This window comes from Oncorhynchus masou, chromosome 31 (assembly GCF_036934945.1).
Source record: "Oncorhynchus masou masou isolate Uvic2021 chromosome 31, UVic_Omas_1.1, whole genome shotgun sequence".
NCBI classification, from domain to species: domain Eukaryota; kingdom Metazoa; phylum Chordata; class Actinopteri; order Salmoniformes; family Salmonidae; genus Oncorhynchus; species Oncorhynchus masou.
This window is the reverse complement of record NC_088242.1, coordinates 101485608-101507057: the sequence shown is the minus strand read 5'-3', so window position 1 is coordinate 101507057 and position 21450 is coordinate 101485608. Positions and strand designations below refer to the sequence as shown.

General features: G+C 47.7%; 1 protein-coding gene across 5 annotated transcripts in view; it reads right to left on the bottom strand.

The window, feature by feature from the left end:
• Nucleotides 1-21450, bottom strand: part of cdkl5 (cyclin dependent kinase like 5) — a 145316-nt gene that overhangs the window by 108983 nt on the left and 14883 nt on the right. For all 5 annotated transcript variants that reach the window (XR_010453042.1, XM_064952674.1, XM_064952677.1 and 2 more), the window contains exon 3: nt 17896-17930. Coding sequence is in view for 4 of the 5 variants with exons in the window: in XM_064952674.1 (XP_064808746.1) it covers nt 17896-17930 (35 nt within the window). In the remaining variant the exon portion in view is untranslated. The remainder of the gene's footprint in view (nt 1-17895; nt 17931-21450) is intronic.

Genomic DNA, 21450 nt, shown 5'->3' with positions numbered 1-21450 from the left:
TATGTAGACAACTACAAATAACTAGGTGTCTGGCTAAACTGTAAACTCTCCTTCCAGACTCATATTAAACATCTCAAATCCAAAATTAAATCTAGTCGGCTTCCTATTTCGCAACAAAGCCTCCTCCACTCACGTTGCCAAACATACCCTCGTAAAACTGACCATCGTACCGATCCTCGACTTCGGCAATGTCATTTACAAAATAGCCTTCAACACTCTACTCAGCAAACTGGATGCAGTCTATCACAGTGCCATCCTTTTAGTTACCAAAGCCCCATATACTACCCACAACTGTGACCTGTATCTCGCCTGGTCACCCCCAAAGCCAATTCCTACTTTGGCCGCCTTTCTTTCCACTTCTCTGCTGCCAATGACTGGAAAGAATTGCAAAAATCTATGAAGTTGGAGACTTATATCTCCCTCACTAACTCTAAGCATCAGCTAACCGATCGCTGCAGCTGTAAATAGCCCATCTGTAAATAGCCCATCCAACTCCTCATTCCCATATTGTTTTTATTTACTTTTTGCTCTTTTGCAACCCAGTATTTCTACTTGCTCACCATCATCTGCACATCTATCACTCCAGTGTTAATTTGCTAAATAGTAATTACTTCGCTACTATGGCCTATTTATTGCCTTACCTCCCTTATCTTACCTCATTTGCACACACTATATATAGACTTTTTCTATTGTGTTATTGGCTGTATGTTTGTTTATTCCATGTGTAACTTGGTTGTTGTTTGTGTCGCTTTGCTTTATCTTGGCCAGGTCACAGTTGTAAATGAGAACTCTCAACTAGCTTACCTGGTTAAATAAAGGTGAAATATAATATATATATATATGTGTTTTTTTATTCAACCCACTACTAGTGTAGCTGCAGCTCAAAATAATACAAATCTACGAGGGGACCACAGAACTGTCCCATCTATAGTTCTCCTGCTCTCTACACCCCAACTTCCTCACTCTACATCTCTCTCACCCTCTAACAGGACTATGTAGTCTGTGCTCCACAATGTGGCCTATTTAACTCTACATCTGAAGTCCTTTCTCCTGTCCCACTTTCTGTTTATTGGGTGTTAAAATTAGAGGTTTTATAAATCGGTCAGGCCGATATTTTTGGCCAATATTAGCCTACCATCCGAGTCATCATCTCATCTCTGCTCAGGCTGTAACAGCCAGCAAGACATCGCTCTCTGTGCTCCCCAACCAGTCATCCTCTATAAGCTAATAGGTGCAATAGAGACCTCTGTAATGCCAGGAAAGCTCAGATTCAAACTCCCATTCACCAGCTCTGCGAGCGTTATAATTTCAAAATACATTTTTTTACACACCAAATATGCAATTTTGCTGAGAAACTATGTAAATTCACTCACATTATGGCTGATATGTAGTTCCAAAAAAGGTACTTTTTTTTTACAATCAACCGAAACAATGCCTTTTAGGCACCTCCAATTACTTCCAACCTTCCAACCTGTGGTGTGGCAGTAATGAGTGGTACCACAGCACATAAACGCAGCACTGATACTCCCCGTATCCAGCCATGTTATTAACCTGGTACTCCCCGTATCCAGCCATGTTATTACCTGGTACTCCCTGTATATAACCATGTTATTACCTGGTACTCCCCGTATATAGCCATGTTATTACCTGGTACTCCCCGTATCCAGCCATGTTATTACCTGGTACTCCCTGTATATAGCCATGTTATTACCTGGTACTCCCCGTATATAGCCATGTTATTACCTGGTACTCCCCGTATATAGCCATGTTATTACCTGGTACTCCCTGTATATAGCCATGCTATTACCTTGTACTCCCCGTATATAGCCATGTTATTACCTGGTACTCCTCGTACATAGCCATGTTATTACCTGGTACTCCCCGTATCCAGCCATGTTATTACCTGGTACTCCATGTACATAGCCATGTTATTACCTGGTACTCCCCCGTACATAGCCATGTTATTACCTGGTACTCCCTGTACATTGCCATGTTATTACCTGGTACTCCATGTACATAGCCATGTTATTACCTGGTACTCCATGTACATAGCCATGTTATTACCTGGTACTCCATGTACATAGCCATGTTATTACCTGGTACTCCATGTACATAGCCATGTTATTACCTGGTACTCCATGTATATAGCCATGTTATTACCCGTATATAGTCATGTTATTACCTGGTACTCCCCGTATATAGCCATGTTATTACCTGGTGCTCCCCGTATATAGTCATGTTATTACCTGGTACTCCCCATATCCAGCCATGTTATTACCTGGTACACCCCGTATCCAGCCATGTTATTACCTGGTACTCCCTGTACATTGCCATGTTATTACCTGGTACTCCCCGTATATAGCCATGTTATTACCTGGTGCTCCCCGTATATAGTCATGTTATTACCTGGTACTCCCCGTATATAGCCATGTTACTACCTGGTACACCATGTACATAGCGATGTTATTACCTGGTACTCCCCGTATATAGCCATGTTATTACCTGGTGCTCCCCGTATATAGTCATGTTATTACCTGGTACTCCCCATATCCAGCCATGTTATTACCTGGTACACCCCGTATCCAGCCATGTTATTACCTGGTACCTGGTACTCCCCGTATATAGCCATGCCATGTATATAGCCATGTTATTACCTGGTACTCCCCGTATATAGCCATGTTATTACCTGGTACTCCCTGTACATAGCCATGTTATTACCTGGTACTCCCCGTATATAGCCATGTTATTACCTGGTGCTCCCCGTATATAGTCATGTTATTACCTGGTACTCCCCGTATATAGCCATGTTATTACCTGGTACTCCCCGTATCCAGCCATGTTATTACTTGGTACTCCATGTATATAGCCATGTTATTACCTGGTACTCCCCGTATATAGCCATGTTATTACCTGGTACTCCCCGTATATAGCCATGTTATTACCTGGTACTCCCCGTATCCAGCCATGTTATTACCTGGTACTCCCCGTATATAGTCATGTTATTACCTGGTACTCCCGTATATAGCCATGTTATTACCTGGTACTCCCTGTATATAGCCATGTTACTACCTGGTACTCCATGTACATAGCCATGTTATTACCTGGTACTCCCCGTATATAGTCATGTTATTACCTGGTACTCCCCGCATATAGCCATGTTATTACCTGGTACTCCCCGTATATAGCCATGTTATTACCTGGTACTCCCCCAATATAGCCATGTTATTACCTGGTACTCCCTGTATATAGCCATGTTATTACCTGGTACTCCCCGTATATAGCCATGTTATTACCTGGTACTCCCCGTATCCAGCCATGTTATTACCTGGTACTCCCCGTATATAGCCATGTTATTACCTGGTACTCCCGTATATAGCCATGTTATTACCTGGTACTCCCTGTATATAGCCATGTTATTACCTGGTACTCCCCGTATATAGCCATGTTATTACCTGGTACTCCCCGTATCCAGCCATGTTATTACCTAGTACTCCATGTACATAGCCATGTTATTACCTGGTACTCCCCCGTACATAGCCATGTTATTACCTGGTACTCCCTGTACATTGCCATGTTATTACCTGGTACTCCATGTACATAGCCATGTTATTACCTGGTACTCCATGTACATAGCCATGTTATTACCTGGTACTCCATGTACATAGCCATGTTATTACCTGGTACTCCATGTACATAGCCATGTTATTACCTGGTGCTCCCCGTATATAGCCATGTTATTACCTGGTGCTCCCCGTATATAGTCATGTTATTACCTGGTACTCCCCGTATATAGCCATGTTATTACCTGGTGCTCCCCGTATATAGTCATGTTATTACCTGGTACTCCCCATATCCAGCCATGTTATTACCTGGTACACCCCGTATCCAGCCATGTTATTACCTGGTACTCCCTGTACATTGCCATGTTATTACCTGGTACTCCATGTACATAGCCAGGATATTACCTGGTACTCCCCGTATATAGCCATGTTATTACCTGGTGCTCCCCGTATATAGTCATGTTATTACCTGGTACTCCCCGTATATAGCCATGTTACTACCAGGTACTCCATGTACATAGCGATGTTATTACCTGGTACTCCCAGTATATAGCCATGTTATTACCTGGTGCTCCCCGTATATAGTCATGTTATTACCTGGTACTCCCCATATCCAGCCATGTTATTACCTGGTACACCCCGTATCCAGCCATGTTATTACCTGGTACTCCCCGTATATAGCCATGTTATTACCTGGTACTCCCTGTACATTGCCATGTTATTACCTGGTACTCCATGTACATAGCCATGTTATTACCTGGTACTCCCCGTATATAGCCATGTTATTACCTGGTACTCCCCGTATATAGTCATGTTATTACCTGGTACTCCCCGTATATAGCCATGTTATTACCTGGTACTCCCCGTATATAGCCATGTTATTACCTGGTACTCCCTGTATATAGCCATGTTATTACCTGGTACTCCCTGTATATAGCCATGTTATTACCTGGTACTCCCCGTATATAGCCATGTTATTACCTGGTACTCCCTGTATATAGCCATGTTTATTACAAGGTACTTCCTGTATATAGTCATGTTATTACCTGGTACTCACTGTATATAGCCATGTTATTACCTGGTACTCCCCGTATATAGCCATGTTATTACCTGGTACTCCAAGTACATAGCCATGTTATTACCTGGTACTCCCTGTATATAGCCATGTTTATTACAAGGTACTTCCTGTATATAGTCATGTTATTACCTGGTACTCACTGTATATAGCCATGTTATTACCTGGTACTCCCCGTATAAAGCCATGTTATTACCTGGTACTCCCGTATATAGCCATGTTATTACCTGGTACTCCCGTATCCAGCCATGTTATTACCTGGGTATACATAGCCATGTCATTACCTGGTACTCCTCGTATATAGCCAAGTTATTACCTGGTACTCCCCGTATCCAGCCATGTTATTACCTAGTACTCCATGTACATAGCCATGTTATTACCTGGTACTCATACCATACATAGCCATGTTACTACCTGGTACTCCATGTACATAGCGATGTTATTACCTGGTGCTCCCCGTATATAGTCATGTTATTACCTGGTACTCCCCGTATCCAGCCATGTTATTACCTGGTACACCCCGTATCCAGCCATGTTATTACCTGGTACTCCCTGTACATTGCCATGTTATTACCTGGTACTCCATGTACATAGCCATGTTATTACCTGGTACTCCATGTACATAGCCATGTTATTACCTGGTACTCCCCGTATATAGCCATGTTATTACCTGGTGCTCCCCGTATATAGTCATGTTATTACCTGGTACTCCATGTATATAGCCATGTTATTACCTGGTACTCCATGTATATAGCCATGTTATTACCTGGTACTCCCGTATATAGCCATGTTATTACCTGGTACTCCATGTATATAGCCATGTTATTACCTGGTACTCCCGTATATAGCCATGTTATTACCTGGTACTCCATGTATATAGCCATGTTATTACCTGGTACTCCATGTATATAGCCATGTACTCCCCCCATAGCCATGTTATTACCTGGTACTCCCCGTATCCAGCCATGTTATTACCTGGTACTCCCTGTATATAGCCATGTTATTACCTGGTACTCCCTGTATATAGCCATGTTATTACCATGCCATGTTATTACCTGGTACTCCCTGTATATAGCCATGTTATTACCTGGTACTCCCCATGTACATAGCCATGTTATTACCTGGTACTCCATGTACATAGCCATGTTATTACCTGGTACTCCCGTATATAGCCATGTTATTACCTGGTGCTCCCCGTATATAGTCATGTTATTACCTGGTACTCCATGTATATAGCCATGTTATTACCTGGTACTCCCCGTATATAGCCATGTTATTACCTGGTACTCCCAGTATATAGCCATGTTATTACCTGGTACTCCCAGTATATAGCCATGTTATTACCTGGTACTCCACGTATCCAGCCATGTTATTAAATGGTACTCCCAGTATATAGCCATGTTATTACCTGGTACTCCATGTACATAGCCATGTTATTACCTGGTACTCCCCAAGTATATAGCCATGTTATTACCTGGTACTCCCGTATCCAGCCATGTTATTACCTGGTACTCCCCGTATATAGCCATGTTATTACCTGGTACTCCCCGTATATAGCCATGTTATTACCTGGTACTCCCATGTATATAAAGCCATGTTATTACCTGGTACTCCCCGTATATAGCCATGTTATTACCTGGTACTCCCCGTATATAGCCATGTTATTACCTGGTACTCCCCGTATATAGCCATGTTATTACCTGGTACTCCCGTATCCAGCCATGTTATTACCTGGTACTCAGCCATGGTATTACCTGGTACTGTATATAGCCATGTTATTACCTGGTATATAGCCATGTTATTACCTGGTACTCCCCGTATCCAGCCATGTTATTACCTGGTACTCCATGTACATAGCCATGTTATTACCTGGTACTAGCCCCTGTACATAGCCATGTTATTACCTGGTACTCCATGTACATAGCCATGTTATTACCTGGTACTCCATGTACATAGCCATGTTATTACCTGGTACTCCATGTACATAGCCATGTTATTACCTGGTACTCCCGTATATAGCCATGTTATTACCTGGTACTCCATGTACATGTTATTACCTGGTACTCCCGTATATAGCCATGTTATTACCTGGTACTCCCGTATATAGCCATGTTATTACCTGGTGCTCCCGTATATAGCCATGTTATTACCTGGTACTCCCCGTATCCAGCCATGTTATTACCTGGTACTCCCCGTATCCAGCCATGTTATTACCTGGTACTCCATGTACAGCCATGTTATTACCTGGTACTCCATGTATATAGCCATGTTATTACCTGGTACTCCCGTATATAGCCATGTTATTACCTGGTACTCCCCGTATATAGCCATGTTATTACCTGGTACTCCCCGTATATAGCCATGTTATTACCTGGTACTCCCCCAATATAGCCATGTTATTACCTGGTACTCCCCGTATATAGCCATGTTATTACCTGGTACTCCCCGTATATAGCCATGTTATTACCTGGTACTCCCCGTATCCAGCCATGTTATTACCTGGTACTCCCCGTATATAGCCATGTTATTACCTGGTACTCCCCGTATATAGCCATGTTATTACCTGGTACTCCCAGTATATAGCCAAGTTATTACCTGGTACTCCCGTATCCAGCCATGTTATTACCTGGTACTCCTCGTACATAGCCATGTCATTACCTGGTACTCCCTGTACATAGCCATGTCATCACCTGTTACTCCCTGTACATAGCCATGTTATTAACTGGTACTCCATGTACATAGCCATGTTATTACCTGGTACTCCCTATGATTATTAGAAAGCAAATTACAGACTCCTCTTTAAATCTGCGTATTCCCTCAAAGCTCAGTTGTCCTGAGTCTGCACAACTCTGCCTGGACCTAGGATCAAGAGAGACGCTCAAGTGTTTTAGTACTATATCTCTTGACACAATGATGAAAATAATCATGGCCTCTAAACCTTCAAGCTGCATAGTGGACCCTATTCCAACTAAACTACTGAAAGAGCTGCTTCCTGTGCTTGGTCCTCCTATATTGAACATAATAAACGGCTCTCTATCCACCGGATGTGTACCAAACTCACTAAAAGTGGCAGTAATAAAGCCTCTCTTGAAAAAGCCAAACCTTGACCCAGAAAATATAAAAAACTATCGGCCTATATCGAATCTTCCATTCCTCTCAAAAATCTTAGAAAAGGCTGTTGCGCAGCAACTCACTGCCTTCCTGAAGACAAACAATGTATACGAAATGCTTCAGTCTGGTTTTAGACCCCATCATAGCACTGAGACGGCACTTGTGAAGGTGGTAAATTACATTTTAATGGCATCGGACCGAGGCTCTGCATCTGTCCTCGTGCTCCTAGACCTTAGTGCTGCTTTTGATACCATCGATCACCACATTCTTTTGGAGAGATTGGAAACCCAAATTGGTCTACACGGACAAGTTCTGGCCTGGTTTAGATCGGGGCGGCAGGGTAGCCTAGTGGTTAGAGCGTTGGACTAGTAACCGAAAGGTTGCAAGTTCAAAACCCCGAGCTGACATGGTACAAATCTGTCGTTCTGCCCCTGAACAGGCTGTCATTTCCTTCCTAGGCTGTCATTGAAAATAAGAATTTGTTCTTAACTGACTTGCCTAGTAAAATAAAGGTAAAAATTAAATTAAATTATCTGTCGGAAAGATATCAGTTTGTCTCTGTGAATGGTTTGTCCTCTGACAAATCAACTGTAAATGTCGGTGTTCCTCAAGGTTCCGTTTTAAGACCACTATTGTTTTCACTATATATTTTACCTCTTTGGGATGTTATTCGAAAACATAATGTTAACTTTCACTGCTATGCGGATGACACACAGCTGTACATTTCAATGAAACATGGTGAAGCCCCAAAATTGCCCTTGCTAGAAGCATGTGTAGCCTCTGGAACTGCCGATCTGCGGCCAACAAGGCAGAGTTCATCTCAGCCTATGCCTCCCTCCAGTCCCTCGACTTCTTGGCACTGACGGAAACATGGATCACCACAGATAACACTGCTACTCCTACTGCTCTCTCTTCGTCCGCCCACGTGTTCTCGCACACCCCGAGAGCTTCTGGTCAGCGGGGTGGTGGCACCGGGATCCTCATCTCTCCCAAGTGGTCATTCTCTCTTTCTCCCCTTACCCATCTGTCTATCGCCTCCTTTGAATTCCATGCTGTCACAGTTACCAGCCCTTTCAAGCTTAACATCCTTATCATTTATCGCCCTCCAGGTTCCCTCGGAGAGTTCATCAATGAGCTTGATGCCTTGATAAGCTCCTTTCCTGAGGACGGCTCACCTCTCACAGTCCTGGGCGACTTTAACCTCCCCACGTCTACCTTTGACTCATTCCTCTCTGCCTCCTTCTTTCCACTACTCTCCTCTTTTGACCTCACCCTCTCACCTTCCCCCCTACTCACAAGGCAGGCAATACGCTCGACCTCATCTTTACTAGATGCTGTTCTTCCACTAACCTCATTGCAACTCCCCTCCAAGTCTCCGACCACTACCTTGTATCCTTTTCCCTCTCGCTCTCATCCAACACTTCCCACACTGCCCCTACTCGGATGGTATCGCGCCGTCCCAACCTTCGCTCTCTCTCCCCCGCTACTCTCTCCTCTTCCATCCTATCATCTCTTCCCTCTGCTCATACCTTCTCCAACCTATCTCCTGATTCTGCCTCCTCAACCCTCCTCTCTTCCCTTTCTGCATCCTTTGACTCTCTATGTCCCCTATCCTCCAGGCCGGCTCGGTCCTCCCCTCCCGCTCCGTGGCTCGACGACTCATTGCGAGCTCACAGAACAGTGCTCCGGGCAGCCGAGCGGAAATGGAGGAAAACTCGCCTCCCTGCGGACCTGGCATCCTTTCACTCCCTCCTCTCTACATTTTCCTCCTCTGTCTCTGCTGCTAAAGCCACTTTCTTCCACTCTAAATTCCAAGCATCTGCCTCTAACCCTAGGAAGCTCTTTGCCACCTTCTCCTCCCTCCTGAATCCTCCTCCCCCTCCCTCCCCTCCTCCCTCTCTGCAGATGACTTCGTCAACCATTTTGAAAAGAAGGTCGACGACATCCGATCCTCGTTTGCTAAGTCAAACGACACCGCTGGTTCTGCTCACACTGCCCTACCCTGTGCTCTGACCTCTTTCTCCCCTCTCTCTCCAGATGAAATCTCGCTTCTTGTGACGGCCGGCCGCCCAACAACCTGCCCGCTTGACCCTATCCCCTCCTCTCTTCTCCAGACCATTTCCGGAGACCTTCTCCCTTACCTCACCTCACTCATCAACTCATCCCTGACCGCTGGCTACGTCCCTTCCGTCTTCAAGAGAGCGAGAGTTGCACCCCTTCTGAAAAAACCTACACTCGATCCCTCCGATGTCAACAACTACAGACCAGTATCCCTTCTTTCTTTTCTCTCCAAAACTCTTGAACGTGCCGTCCTTGGCCAGCTCTCCCACTATCTCTCTCAGAATGACCTTCTTGATCCAAATCAGTCAGGTTTCAAGACTAGTCATTCAACTGAGACTGCTCTTCTCTGTATCACGGAGGCGCTCCGCACCGCAAAAGCTAACTCTCTCTCCTCTGCTCTCATCCTTCTAGACCTATCGGCTGCCTTGGATACTGTGAACCATCAGATCCTCCTCTCCACCCTCTCCGAGTTGGGCATCTCCGGCGCGGCCCACGCTTGGATTGCGTCCTACCTGACAGGTCGCTCCTACCAGGTGGCGTGGCGAGAATCTGTCTCCTCGCCACGCGCTCTCACCACTGGTGTCCCCCAGGGCTCTGTTCTAGGCCCTCTCCTATTCTCGCTATACACCAAGTCACTTGGCTCTGTCATAACCTCACATGGTCTCTCCTATCATTGCTATGCAGACGACACACAATTAATCTTCTCCTTTCCCCCTTCTGATGACCAGGTGGCGAATCGCATCTCTGCATACCTGGCAGACATATCAGTGTGGATGACGGATAACCACCTCAAGCTGAACCTCGGCAAGATGGAGCTGCTCTTCCTCCCGGGGAAGGACTGCCCGTTCCATGATCTCGCCATCACGGTTGACAACTCCATTGTGTCCTCCTCCCAGAGCGCTAAGAACCTTGGCGTGATCCTGGACAACACCCTGTCGTTCTCAACTAACATCAAGGCGGTGGCCCGTTCCTGTAGGTTCATGCTCTACAACATCCGCAGAGTACGACCCTGCCTCACACAGGAAGCGGCGCAGGTCCTAATCCAGGCACTTGTCATCTCCCGTCTGGATTACTGCAACTCGCTGTTGGCTGGGCTCCCTGCCTGTGCCATTAAACCCCTACAACTCATCCAGAACGCCGCAGCCCGTCTGGTGTTCAACCTTCCCAAGTTCTCTCACGTCACCCCGCTCCTCCGCTCTCTCCACTGGCTTCCAGTTGAAGCTCGCATCCGCTACGAGACCATGGTGCTTGCCTACGGAGCTGTGAGGGGAACGGCACCGCAGTACCTCCAGGCTCTGATCAGGCCCTACACCCAAACAAGGGCACTGCGTTCATCCACCTCTGGCCTGCTCGCCTCCCTACCACTGAGGAAGTACAGTTCCCGCCCAGCCCAGTCAAAACTGTTCGCTGCTCTGGCCCCCCAATTGTGGAACAAACTCCCTCACGACGCCAGGACAGCGGAGTCAATCACCACCTTCCGGAGACACCTGAAACCCCACCTCTTCAAGGAATACCTAGGATAGGACAAAGTAATCCTTCTCACCCCCCCCGATTAAATGATTTAGATGCACTATTGTAAAGTGGCTGTTCCACTGGATGTCAGAAGGTGAACTCACCAATTTGTAAGTCGCTCTGGATAAGAGCGTCTGCTAAATGACTTAAATGTAAATGTAAATGTAAATGTATTTCAGACATAAGGAGGTGGATGGCTGCAAACTTTCTACTTTTAAACTCGGACAAAACAGAGATGCTTCTTCTAGGTCCCAAGAATCAAAGAGATGTTCTGTTGAATCTGACAATTAATCTTAATGGTTATACAGTCGTCTCAAATAAAACTGTCAAGGACCTCGGTGTTACTCTGGACCCTGATCTCTCTTTTGAAGAACATATCAAGACGATTTCAAGGACCGCTTTTTTCCATCTACGTAACATTGCAAAAATCAGAAACTTTCTGTCCAAAAATGATGCAGAAAAATTAATCCATGCTTTTGTCACTTCTAGGTTAGACTACTGCAATGCTCTACTTTCCGGCTACCCGGATAAAGCACTAAATAAACTTCAGTTAGTGCTAAATACGGCTGCTAGAATCCTGACTAGAACCAAAAAATTTGATCATATTACTCCAGTGCTAGCCTTCCTACACTGGCTTCCTGTCAAAGCAAGGGCTGATTTCAAGGTTTTACTGCTAACCTACAAAGCATTACATGGGCTTGCTCCTACCTATCTCTCTGATTTGGTCCTGCCGTACATAGCTACACGTAAATACTTGCTGAAGGGGACTGTAATTAATGGACATTTCTGTAAGGGTTGATATCATTTTCATTGGGAAAATCAAGTCTGACATGTCAAAGTGGAAACTGCAAACTTCACAAGCCTTTTTAAACCTCAAATAAACAAAACATCTAAATACCATAAATACAGTATAAAATGTCCTGCAGGAAAGTTCTCCTGTAGCAGGATGATCAAATGAAGGTCCAAAATCGGTATAGATTACGGGAAACATCTCTTACTGTACAGAAGGAAGTCACTGTTCTCTAGCTTCACATTTACAAATTACATTAGCTGAGATTACAGCAACTCAAATCACATTATTGACGAACCCGAACACAAATAATAGGATTACCAGATTATCCATGTGAAGCTAACGAGATATCATATAGGCCTAAAACTAGACAACCACAGTAGTAAACCTCAGGAGAGATAGCAGACCAACCTTGGGCGAAATTACGATAATATCTTCTATAGATGATGATTGACAGTCACTGTCGATGGTGACGACATTGTGATGTGACAGACGATGGTTTAGCCTATTTGAACTTGGCTGGCGCCGCGCAGTAAACGGAGTCAGGCAGCGCAGAGCAGGGCAGGACAAGAGCGACATTCCTATTACATATGTTAAACAGAACATGAGAGGAATATAGGCTAGACAGAGCTGAGAAAATTGTCCAGTCAGAAAATATTGTTTCTCTCGCTCTGTTAGACGCAGGGGCATTTTTTATTACGGACACTCCTGCACTATAGTGTCTAGCTGTTTTAAAAAACGCAGCTCCCTCGTCTCTCCATTCAATTTTAATATGACAGGGCTAAGCTACGTTTTAGTTTTTTGCATTCATGCTTTCTCTCAGGCTCAAAAATGTTCAACCAAGACCACAGTTCTCACTCCCTAGATAACAATAAACCATTAATCAGAATGAAATCTCAGCATCAGCAGTGGACAGTATCAGCTTCATCAGGAGCTCTAGAACAAAATATGTCTTTGGTCTAGACACTGTATTCCCGAAGAGACACAAATATTCTCTGATTGCTCCTATCGTACATCATAAGTTTAAATACACTTAAGATGGAGTCATTAAAACTCATTTTTCAACCACTCCAAAAATTTCTTGTTAACAAACTATAGTTTTGGCAAGTCAGTTGTCATGCAAAGTAGATGTCCCTAAGTGATTTTCCAACAATTGTTTACAGGCAGATTATTTCACTGTATCACAATTCTAGTGGGTCAGAAATGTACATACAATAAGTTGACTATGTCTTTAAACAGATTATAAAATTCCAGAAAAATATGTCATGGCTTTAGAAGCTTCTGATAGGCTAATTGACATCATTTGAGTCAATTGGAGATGTACCTGTGGATGTATTTCAAGGCCTACCTTCAACCTCAGTGCTTCTTTTCATGGGAAAATCAAAAGAAATCAAGACCTCAAAAAAAAAATTGTAGACCTCCACAAGTTTGGTTCATCCTTGGGAGCAATTTCCAAACGCCTGAAGGTACCACGTTCATCTGTACAAACAATAGTACGCAAGTATAAACACCATGGGACCCCGCAGCCATCATACAGCTCCGGAAGGAGACGCATTCTGTCTCCTAGAGATGAACGTATTTTGATGCGAAAAGTGCAAATCAATCCCAGAACAACAGCAAAGGACCTTGTGAAGATGCTGGAGAAAACAGGTACAAAAGTATCAATATCCACAGTAAAACGAGTCCAATATTGACGTAACCTGAAAGGCCGCTCAGCATGGAAGAAGCCACTGCTCCAAAACCACTGTAAAAAAAAGCCAGACTCTCCCAGGTGGCGCAGTGGTTAAGGGTGCTGTACTGCAGCGCCAGCTGTGCCACCAGAGACTCTGGGTTCGCGCCCAGGCTCTGTCGCAACCGGCCGCGACCTGGAGGTCCGTGGGGTGACGCACAATTGGCCTAGCGTTGTCTGGATTAGGGAGGGCTTGGCCGGTAGGGATATCCTTGTCTCATCGCACACCAGCGACTCCTGTGACGGGCCGGGCGCAGTGCACGCTAACCAAGGTTGCCAGGTGCACGGTGTTACCTCAGACACATTGGTGCAGATGGCTTCCGGGTTGGATGCTTGCTGTGTAAAGAAGCAGTGCTTGGTTGGGTTGTGTATCGGAGGACGCATGACCTTCGTCTCTCCCGAGCGCGTACGGGAGTTGTAGCGATGAGACAAGATAGTAGCTACAACCACGAAATTTGGGAGAAAAGGGGGTAAAAAAAGCCAGACTACGATTTGCAACTGCACATGGGGACAAAGATTGTACTTTTTGGAGAAATGTCCTCTGGTCTGATGAAACACAAATAGAACTGTTTGGCTATAATGACCATCGTTATGTTTGTAGGAAAAACGGGGAGGCTTGCAAGCCAAAGAACACCATCCCAACCGTGAAGCACGGGGGTGGCAGCATCATGTTGTGGGAATGCTTTGCTGCAGGAGAGACTGGTGCACTTCACAAAATAGATGGCTTCATGAGGTAGGAAAATTATGTGGATATAATCTCAACATCTCAAGACATCAGTCAGGAAGTTAAAGCTTGGTTACAAATGGACAGTGACCCCAAGCATACTTCCAAAGTTGTGGCAAAATGGCTAAAGGACAACAAAGTCAAGGTATTGGAGTGGCCATCACAAAGCCCTGACCTCAATCCCATAGAAAATGTGTGTGCAGAACCTAAAAAGTGTGTGCGAGCAAGGAGGCCTATAAACCTAACTCAGTTACACCAGCTATGTCAGGAGGAATGGGCCAAAATTCACTCAACTTATTGTGGGAAGCTTGTGGAAGGTTACCCGAAACGTTTGACCCAAGTTAAACAATTTAAAAGGCAAAGCTACCAAATACTAATTAAATCATTTTCTCTGCTATTATTCTGACATGTCACATTCTTAAAATAAAAGTGGTGATCCTAACTGACTTAAAACAGGGATTTTTTACTTGGATTAAATGTCAGGAATTGTGAAAAACTGAGTTTAAATGTATTTGGTTAAGGTGTATGTAAACTTCCGACTTCAACTGTATATTATTGGATGTAATGTATGTTGCATTGTTTTAGTGAGGATGCGTATTGTGGCTGAGGAAAGGCCCTGACAAGGGACTACGGGTGCAAATTAACACCGGCAGATTTTAATGGTTGCATTATTGTAATATTGATAATGATTAATCTGCATTGTCCCCAATGAATCCACTTTAAAAAGTAGGGCTACACAGTCTGACCCCGACCCTGCTGTCTACTAACTACTAGCTCATGTAGGGCTACACAGTCTGCCCCTGCTGTCTACTAACTACTAGCTCATGTAGGGCTACACAGTCTGAACCTGCTGTCTACTAACTACTAGCTCATGTAGGGCTACACAGTCTGACCCTGCTGTCTACTAACTACTAGCTCATGTAGGGCTACACAGTCTGCCCCTGCTGTCTACTAACTACTAGCTCATGTAGGGCTACACAGTCTGCCCATGCTGTCTACTAACTACTAGCTCATGTAGGGCTACACAGTCTGACCCTGCTGTCTACTAATTACTAGCTCATGTAGGACTACACAGTCTGACCCCGACCCTGCTGTCTACGAACTACTAGCTCATGAAGGGCTAAACAGTCTGATCCTGCTGTCTACTAACTACTAATGCATGTAGGGCTACACAGTCTGAACCTGCTGTCTACAAACTACTAGCTCATGTAGGGCTACACAGTCTGAACCTGCTGTCTACTAACTACTAGCTCATGTAGTGCTACACAGTCTGAACCTGCTGTCTACAAACTACTAGCTCATGTAGGGCTACACAGTCTGAACCTGCTGTCTACTAACTACTAGCTCATGTAGTGCTACACAGTCTGACCCTGCTGTCTACTAACTACTAGCTCATGTAGGGCTACACAGTCTGCCCCTGCTGTCTACTAACTACTAGCTCATGTAGGGCTACACAGTCTGCCCCTGCTGTCTACTAACTACTAGCTCATGTAGGGCTACACAGTCTGCCCCTGCTGTCTACTAACTACTAGCTCATGTAGGGCTACACAGTCTGCCCCTGCTGTCAACTAACTACTAGCTCATGTAGGGCTACACAGTCTGCCCCTGCTGTCTACTAACTACTAGCTCATGTAGGGCTACACAGTCTGAACCTGCTGTCTACTAACTACTAGCTCATGTAGGGCTACACAGTCTGACCCTGCTGTCTACTAACTACTAGCTCATGTAGGGCTACACAGTCTGCCCCTGCTGTCTACTAAATACTAGCTCATGTAGGGCTACACAGTCTGCCCATGCTGTCTACTAACTACTAGCTCATGTAGGGCTACACAGTCTGCCCCTGCTGTCTACTAACTACTAGCTCATGTAGGGCTACACAGTCTGCCCCTGCTGTCTACAACTACTAGCTCATGAAGGGCTAAACAGTCTGCCCCTGCTGTCTACTAACTACTAGCTCATGTAGGGCTACACAGTCTGACCCTGCTGTCTACTAACTACTAGCTCATGTAGGGCTACACAGTCTGCCCCTGCTGTCTACTAAATACTAGCTCATGTAGGGCTACACAGTCTGCCCATGCTGTCTACTAACTACTAGCTCATGTAGGGCTACACAGTCTGCCCCTGCTGTCTACTAACTACTAGCTCATGTAGGGCTACACAGTCTGCCCCTGCTGTCAACTAACTACTAGCTCATGTAGGGCTACACAGTCTGCCCCTGCTGTCTACTAACTACTAGCTCATGTAGGGCTACACAGTCTGAACCTGCTGTCTACTAACTACTAGCTCATGTAGGGCTACACAGTCTGACCCTGCTGTCTACTAACTACTAGCTCATGTAGGGCTACACAGTCTGCCCCTGCTGTCTACTAAATACTAGCTCATGTAGGGCTACACAGTCTGCCCATGCTGTCTACTAACTACTAGCTCATGTAGGGCTACACAGTCTGCCCCTGCTGTCTACTAACTACTAGCTCATGTAGGGCTACACAGTCTGCCCCTGCTGTCTACTAACTACTAGCTCATGAAGGGCTAAACAGTCTGATCCTGCTGTCTACTACCTACTAGCTCATGTAGGGCTACACAGTCTGAACCTGCTGTCTACTAACTACTAGCTCATGTAGGGCTACACAGTCTGAACCTGCTGTCTACTAACTACTAGCTCATGTAGGGCTACACAGTCTGAACCTGCTGTCTACTAACTACTAGCTCATGTAGGGCTACACAGTCTGAACCTGCTGTCTACTAACTACTAGCTCATGTAGGGCTACACAGTCTGACCCTGCTGTCTACTAACTACTAGCTCATAGGGCTGCACAGGGCTGTCTACACAGTCTGCCCCTGCTGTCTACTAAATACTAGCTCATGTAGGGCTACACAGTCTGCCCATGCTGTCTACTAACTACTAGCTCATGTAGGGCTACACAGTCTGCCCCTGCTGTCTACTAACTACTAGCTCATGTAGGGCTACACAGTCTGCCCCTGCTGTCAACTAACTACTAGCTCATGTAGGGCTACACAGTCTGCCCCTGCTGTCAACTAACTACTAGCTCATGTAGGGCTACACAGTCTGCCCCTGCTGTCAACTAACTACTAGCTCATGTAGGGCTACACAGTTTGCCCCTGCTGTCTACTAACTACTAGCTCATGTAGGGCAACACAGTCTGATCCCGACCCTGCTGTTCATATACAATACCATCTTGCCTAAAACAATCAAACATCCTGTATTTTGGTATATTCTGTTTGGTTTAGGTTAATTACCTACATCAGTGTTTAGAAGGGGTAATGATGGGTCTCAGAAAAGGATAGTTGATGTCATTATATGAAAGATCTTACCTTGTGTCTGCACTTCAGGACCACTCCATAGGCACCTGGTGGAGAGAGCAGTACTTTAAGACATCATCAGGCACTCCATTTTAACTTACACAGCACCACTGTAGACCTCCTGACCTAAAGCTTCCCTGTTTGGTGTTAACAACATGACCTTCAGCTAGTTTATTCAGATAAACAGAGAGTATCAACCAACAGTCTGGTCACATGAAATGCTGACAGGGTGAATGTAGAACATGACGGGACGTCTGCCCGTAATCGGATCACAGGTACTGTTCAATGGTTTAAATGTAGTGGTAATGGTCTGACCCAGAAGACGTCTAGTTCAGACTAGTCTGACCCAGAAGACGTGGTTCAGACGAGAGCCTAGAACTGCTTATTAGGTTGACCATGCAAAGTGGTCAGACTGTGACAGTACATTGGACCGGTTCTAATAGCTCAGTGTTGAGGCGTTTACAGTACAGAGATGAATGAAGCCTGAGCTACGCCTTAGCAAAGTTTTCAGATGATCCATAAATATGAGCCCAGTGATTCCTTCCTGCCTACTGACCCCTTTCAGAAGAGAGAGCTCATTCTGTGTCTGGCTCCTCTATAATGGAGAAGGAAGTCCCTCACTGTGGCTAACTGCAGCCAATTTACACCGGTAGAAATGGAATGCACCAGAGAGACAGGCACAGGGACAACCTGAACAAGAGAATATTTGCTCTGCCCTCTGTTTGATAAAGAGAGAGAATGATGCAAAGCCAGCCTGGCCCCATGTGGTGCTGATGTCCAATCAGCCCTGATTAATCAACATGAATGCAGCAAAACCTAACCTATCTGAAATGGACCATTTATTTAGTTCTGTCAAGAGAGCGAAAGAGAGCAGCTAGGTCACAACACTCAACCTCTTGCTTGTGAAATAAAGCACGAAAACTGCATGATCATGTTATTGTTAAATTGTTTAGGGGATGGGTAGAGGGGATGGGGCTGGGTAAAGGACTGGGTAGAGGGGATGGGGCTGGGGAAGGGACTGGGTAGAGGGGATGGGGTTGGGGAAGGGACTGGGTAGAGGGGATGGGGTTGGGGAAGGGACTGGGTGGAGGGGATGGGGATGGGGAAGGGACTGGGTAGAGGGGAAGGGGAAGGGACTGGGTAGAGGGGATGGGGCTGGGTAAGGGACTGGGGAGAGGGGATGGGGCTGGGGAAGGGACTGGGTAGAGGGGATGGGGTTGGGGAAGGGACTGGGTGGAGGGGATGGGGCTGGGTAAGGGACTGGGTCAGAGGGGATGGGGATGGGGAAGGGACTGGGTAGAGGGGATGGGGCTGGGTAAGGGACTGGGTAGAGGGGAAGGGGAAGGGACTGGGTCAGAGGGGATGGGGCTGGGTAAGGGACTGGGTAGAGGGGATGGGGCTGGGTAAGGGACTGGGTAGAGGGGATGGGGCTGGGTAAGGGACTGGGTAGAGAGGATGGGGCTGGGGAAGGGACTGGGTAGAGGGGATGGGGCTGGGGAAGGGACTGGGTAGAGGGGATGGGGCTGGGGAAGGGACTGGGGGAGGGGATGGGGCTGGGTAAGGGACTGGGTAGAGGGGATGGGGCTGGGTAAGGGACTGGGTAGAGGGGATGGGGCTGGGGAAGGGACTGGGTAGAGGGGATGGGGCTGGGTGGATGGGGGGATGGGGCTGGGGAAGGGACTGGGTAGAGGGGATGGGGCTGGGTAAGGGACTGGGTAGAGGGGATGGGTTGGGGAAGGGACTGGGTAGAGGGGATGGGGACTGGGTAGATGGGGCTGGGGGGATGGGGCTGGGGAAGGGACTGGGGAGGGGGGACTGGGGAAGGGACTGGGTAGAGGGGATGGGGCTGGGAAAGGGACTGGGTAGAGGGGATGGGGCTGGGGAATGGACTGGGAAGAGGAGATGGGGCTGGGTGAGGGGATGGGGCTGGGTGGATGGGGGGGATGGGGCTGGGGAAGGGACTGGGTAGAGGGGATGGGGCTGGGGAATGGACTGGGAAGAGGAGATGGGGCTGGGTGAGGGGATGGAGCTGGGTGGATGGGGGATGGGGCTGGGGAAGGGACAGGGAAGAGGAGATGGGGCTGGGTGAGGGGATGGGGCTGGGTGGATGGGGGGATGGGGCTGGGGAAGGGACAGGGTAGAGGGGATGGGGCTGGGTAAGGGACTGGGAAGAGGAGATGGGGCTGGGGAAGGGACAGGGTAGAGGGGATGGGGCTGGGAAGAGGAGATGGGGCTGGGGAAGGGACAGGGTAGAGGGGATGGGGCTAGGTAGAGGGGATGGGGCTGGGGAAGGGACTGGGAAGAGGAGATGGGGCTGGGTGAGGGGATGGGGCTGGGAAGAGGAGATGGGGCTGGGGAAGGGACAGGGTAGAGGGGATGGGGCTGGGTGAGGGGATGGGGCTGGGTGGATGGGGGATGGGGCTGGGGAAGGGACAGGGTAGAGGGGATGGGGCTAGGTAAGGGGATGGGGCTAGGTAAGGGACTGGGAAGAGGAGATGGGGCTGGGTGAGGGGATGGGGCTGGGAAGACTGGAGATGGGGCTGGGGAAGGGACAGGGTAGAGGGGATGGGGCTGGGGAAGGGACAGGGTAGAGGGGATGGGGCTGGGTGAGGGGATGGGGCTGGGGAAGGGACTGGGAAGAGGAGATGGGGCTGGGACTGAGGGGATGGGGCTGGGTGGATGGGGGAGATGGGGCTGGGGAAGGGACTGGGTAGAGGGGATGGGGCTAGGTAAGGGGGGATGGGGCTGGGGAAGGGACAGGGTAGAGGGGATGGGGCTAGGTAAGGGGATGGGGCTGGGTAGGGGGATGGGGCTGGGTAAGGGACTGTATAGAGGGGATGGGGCTGGGGAAGGGATTGGGTAGATGGGGGGATGGGGATGGGGCTGGGTAGAGGGACTGGGTGGGGATGGGACTGGGATGGGGCTGGGGAAGGGACTGGGAAGAGAGGGGATGGGGCTGTGGAAGAGGAGATGGGGCTGGGGAAGGGACAGGGTAGAGGGGATGGGGCTAGGTGAGGGGATGGGGCTGGGTGGATGGGGGATGGGGCTGGGGAAGGGACTGGGTAGAGGGGATGGGGCTAGGTAAGGGGATGGGGCTGGGGAAGGGACTGGGAAGAGGAGATGGGGCTGGGTGAGGGGATGGGGCTGGGAAGAGGGGATGGGGCTGGGGAAGGGACTGGGTAGAGGGGATGGGGCTGGGGAAGGGACTGGGTAGAGGGGATGGGGCTGGGTGAGGGATGGGGCTGGGGAAGGGACTGGGAAGAGGGATGGGGCTGGGTGAGGGGATGGGGCTGGGTGGATGGGGGGAGATGGGGCTGGGGAAGGGACAGGGTAGAGGGGATGGGGCTAGGTAAGGGGATGGGGCTGGGGAAGGGACTGGGTAGAGGGGATGGGGCTGGGTAAGGGGATGGGGGCTGGGTAGGGGGGATGGGGCTGGGTAAGGGACTGGGTAGAGGGGATGGGGCTGAGGAAGGGACTGGGTAGAGGGGATGGGGCTGGGGAAGGGACTGGGTAGAGGGATGGGCTGGGAAAGGGACTGGGTAGAGGGGATGGGGCTGTGGAAGAGGA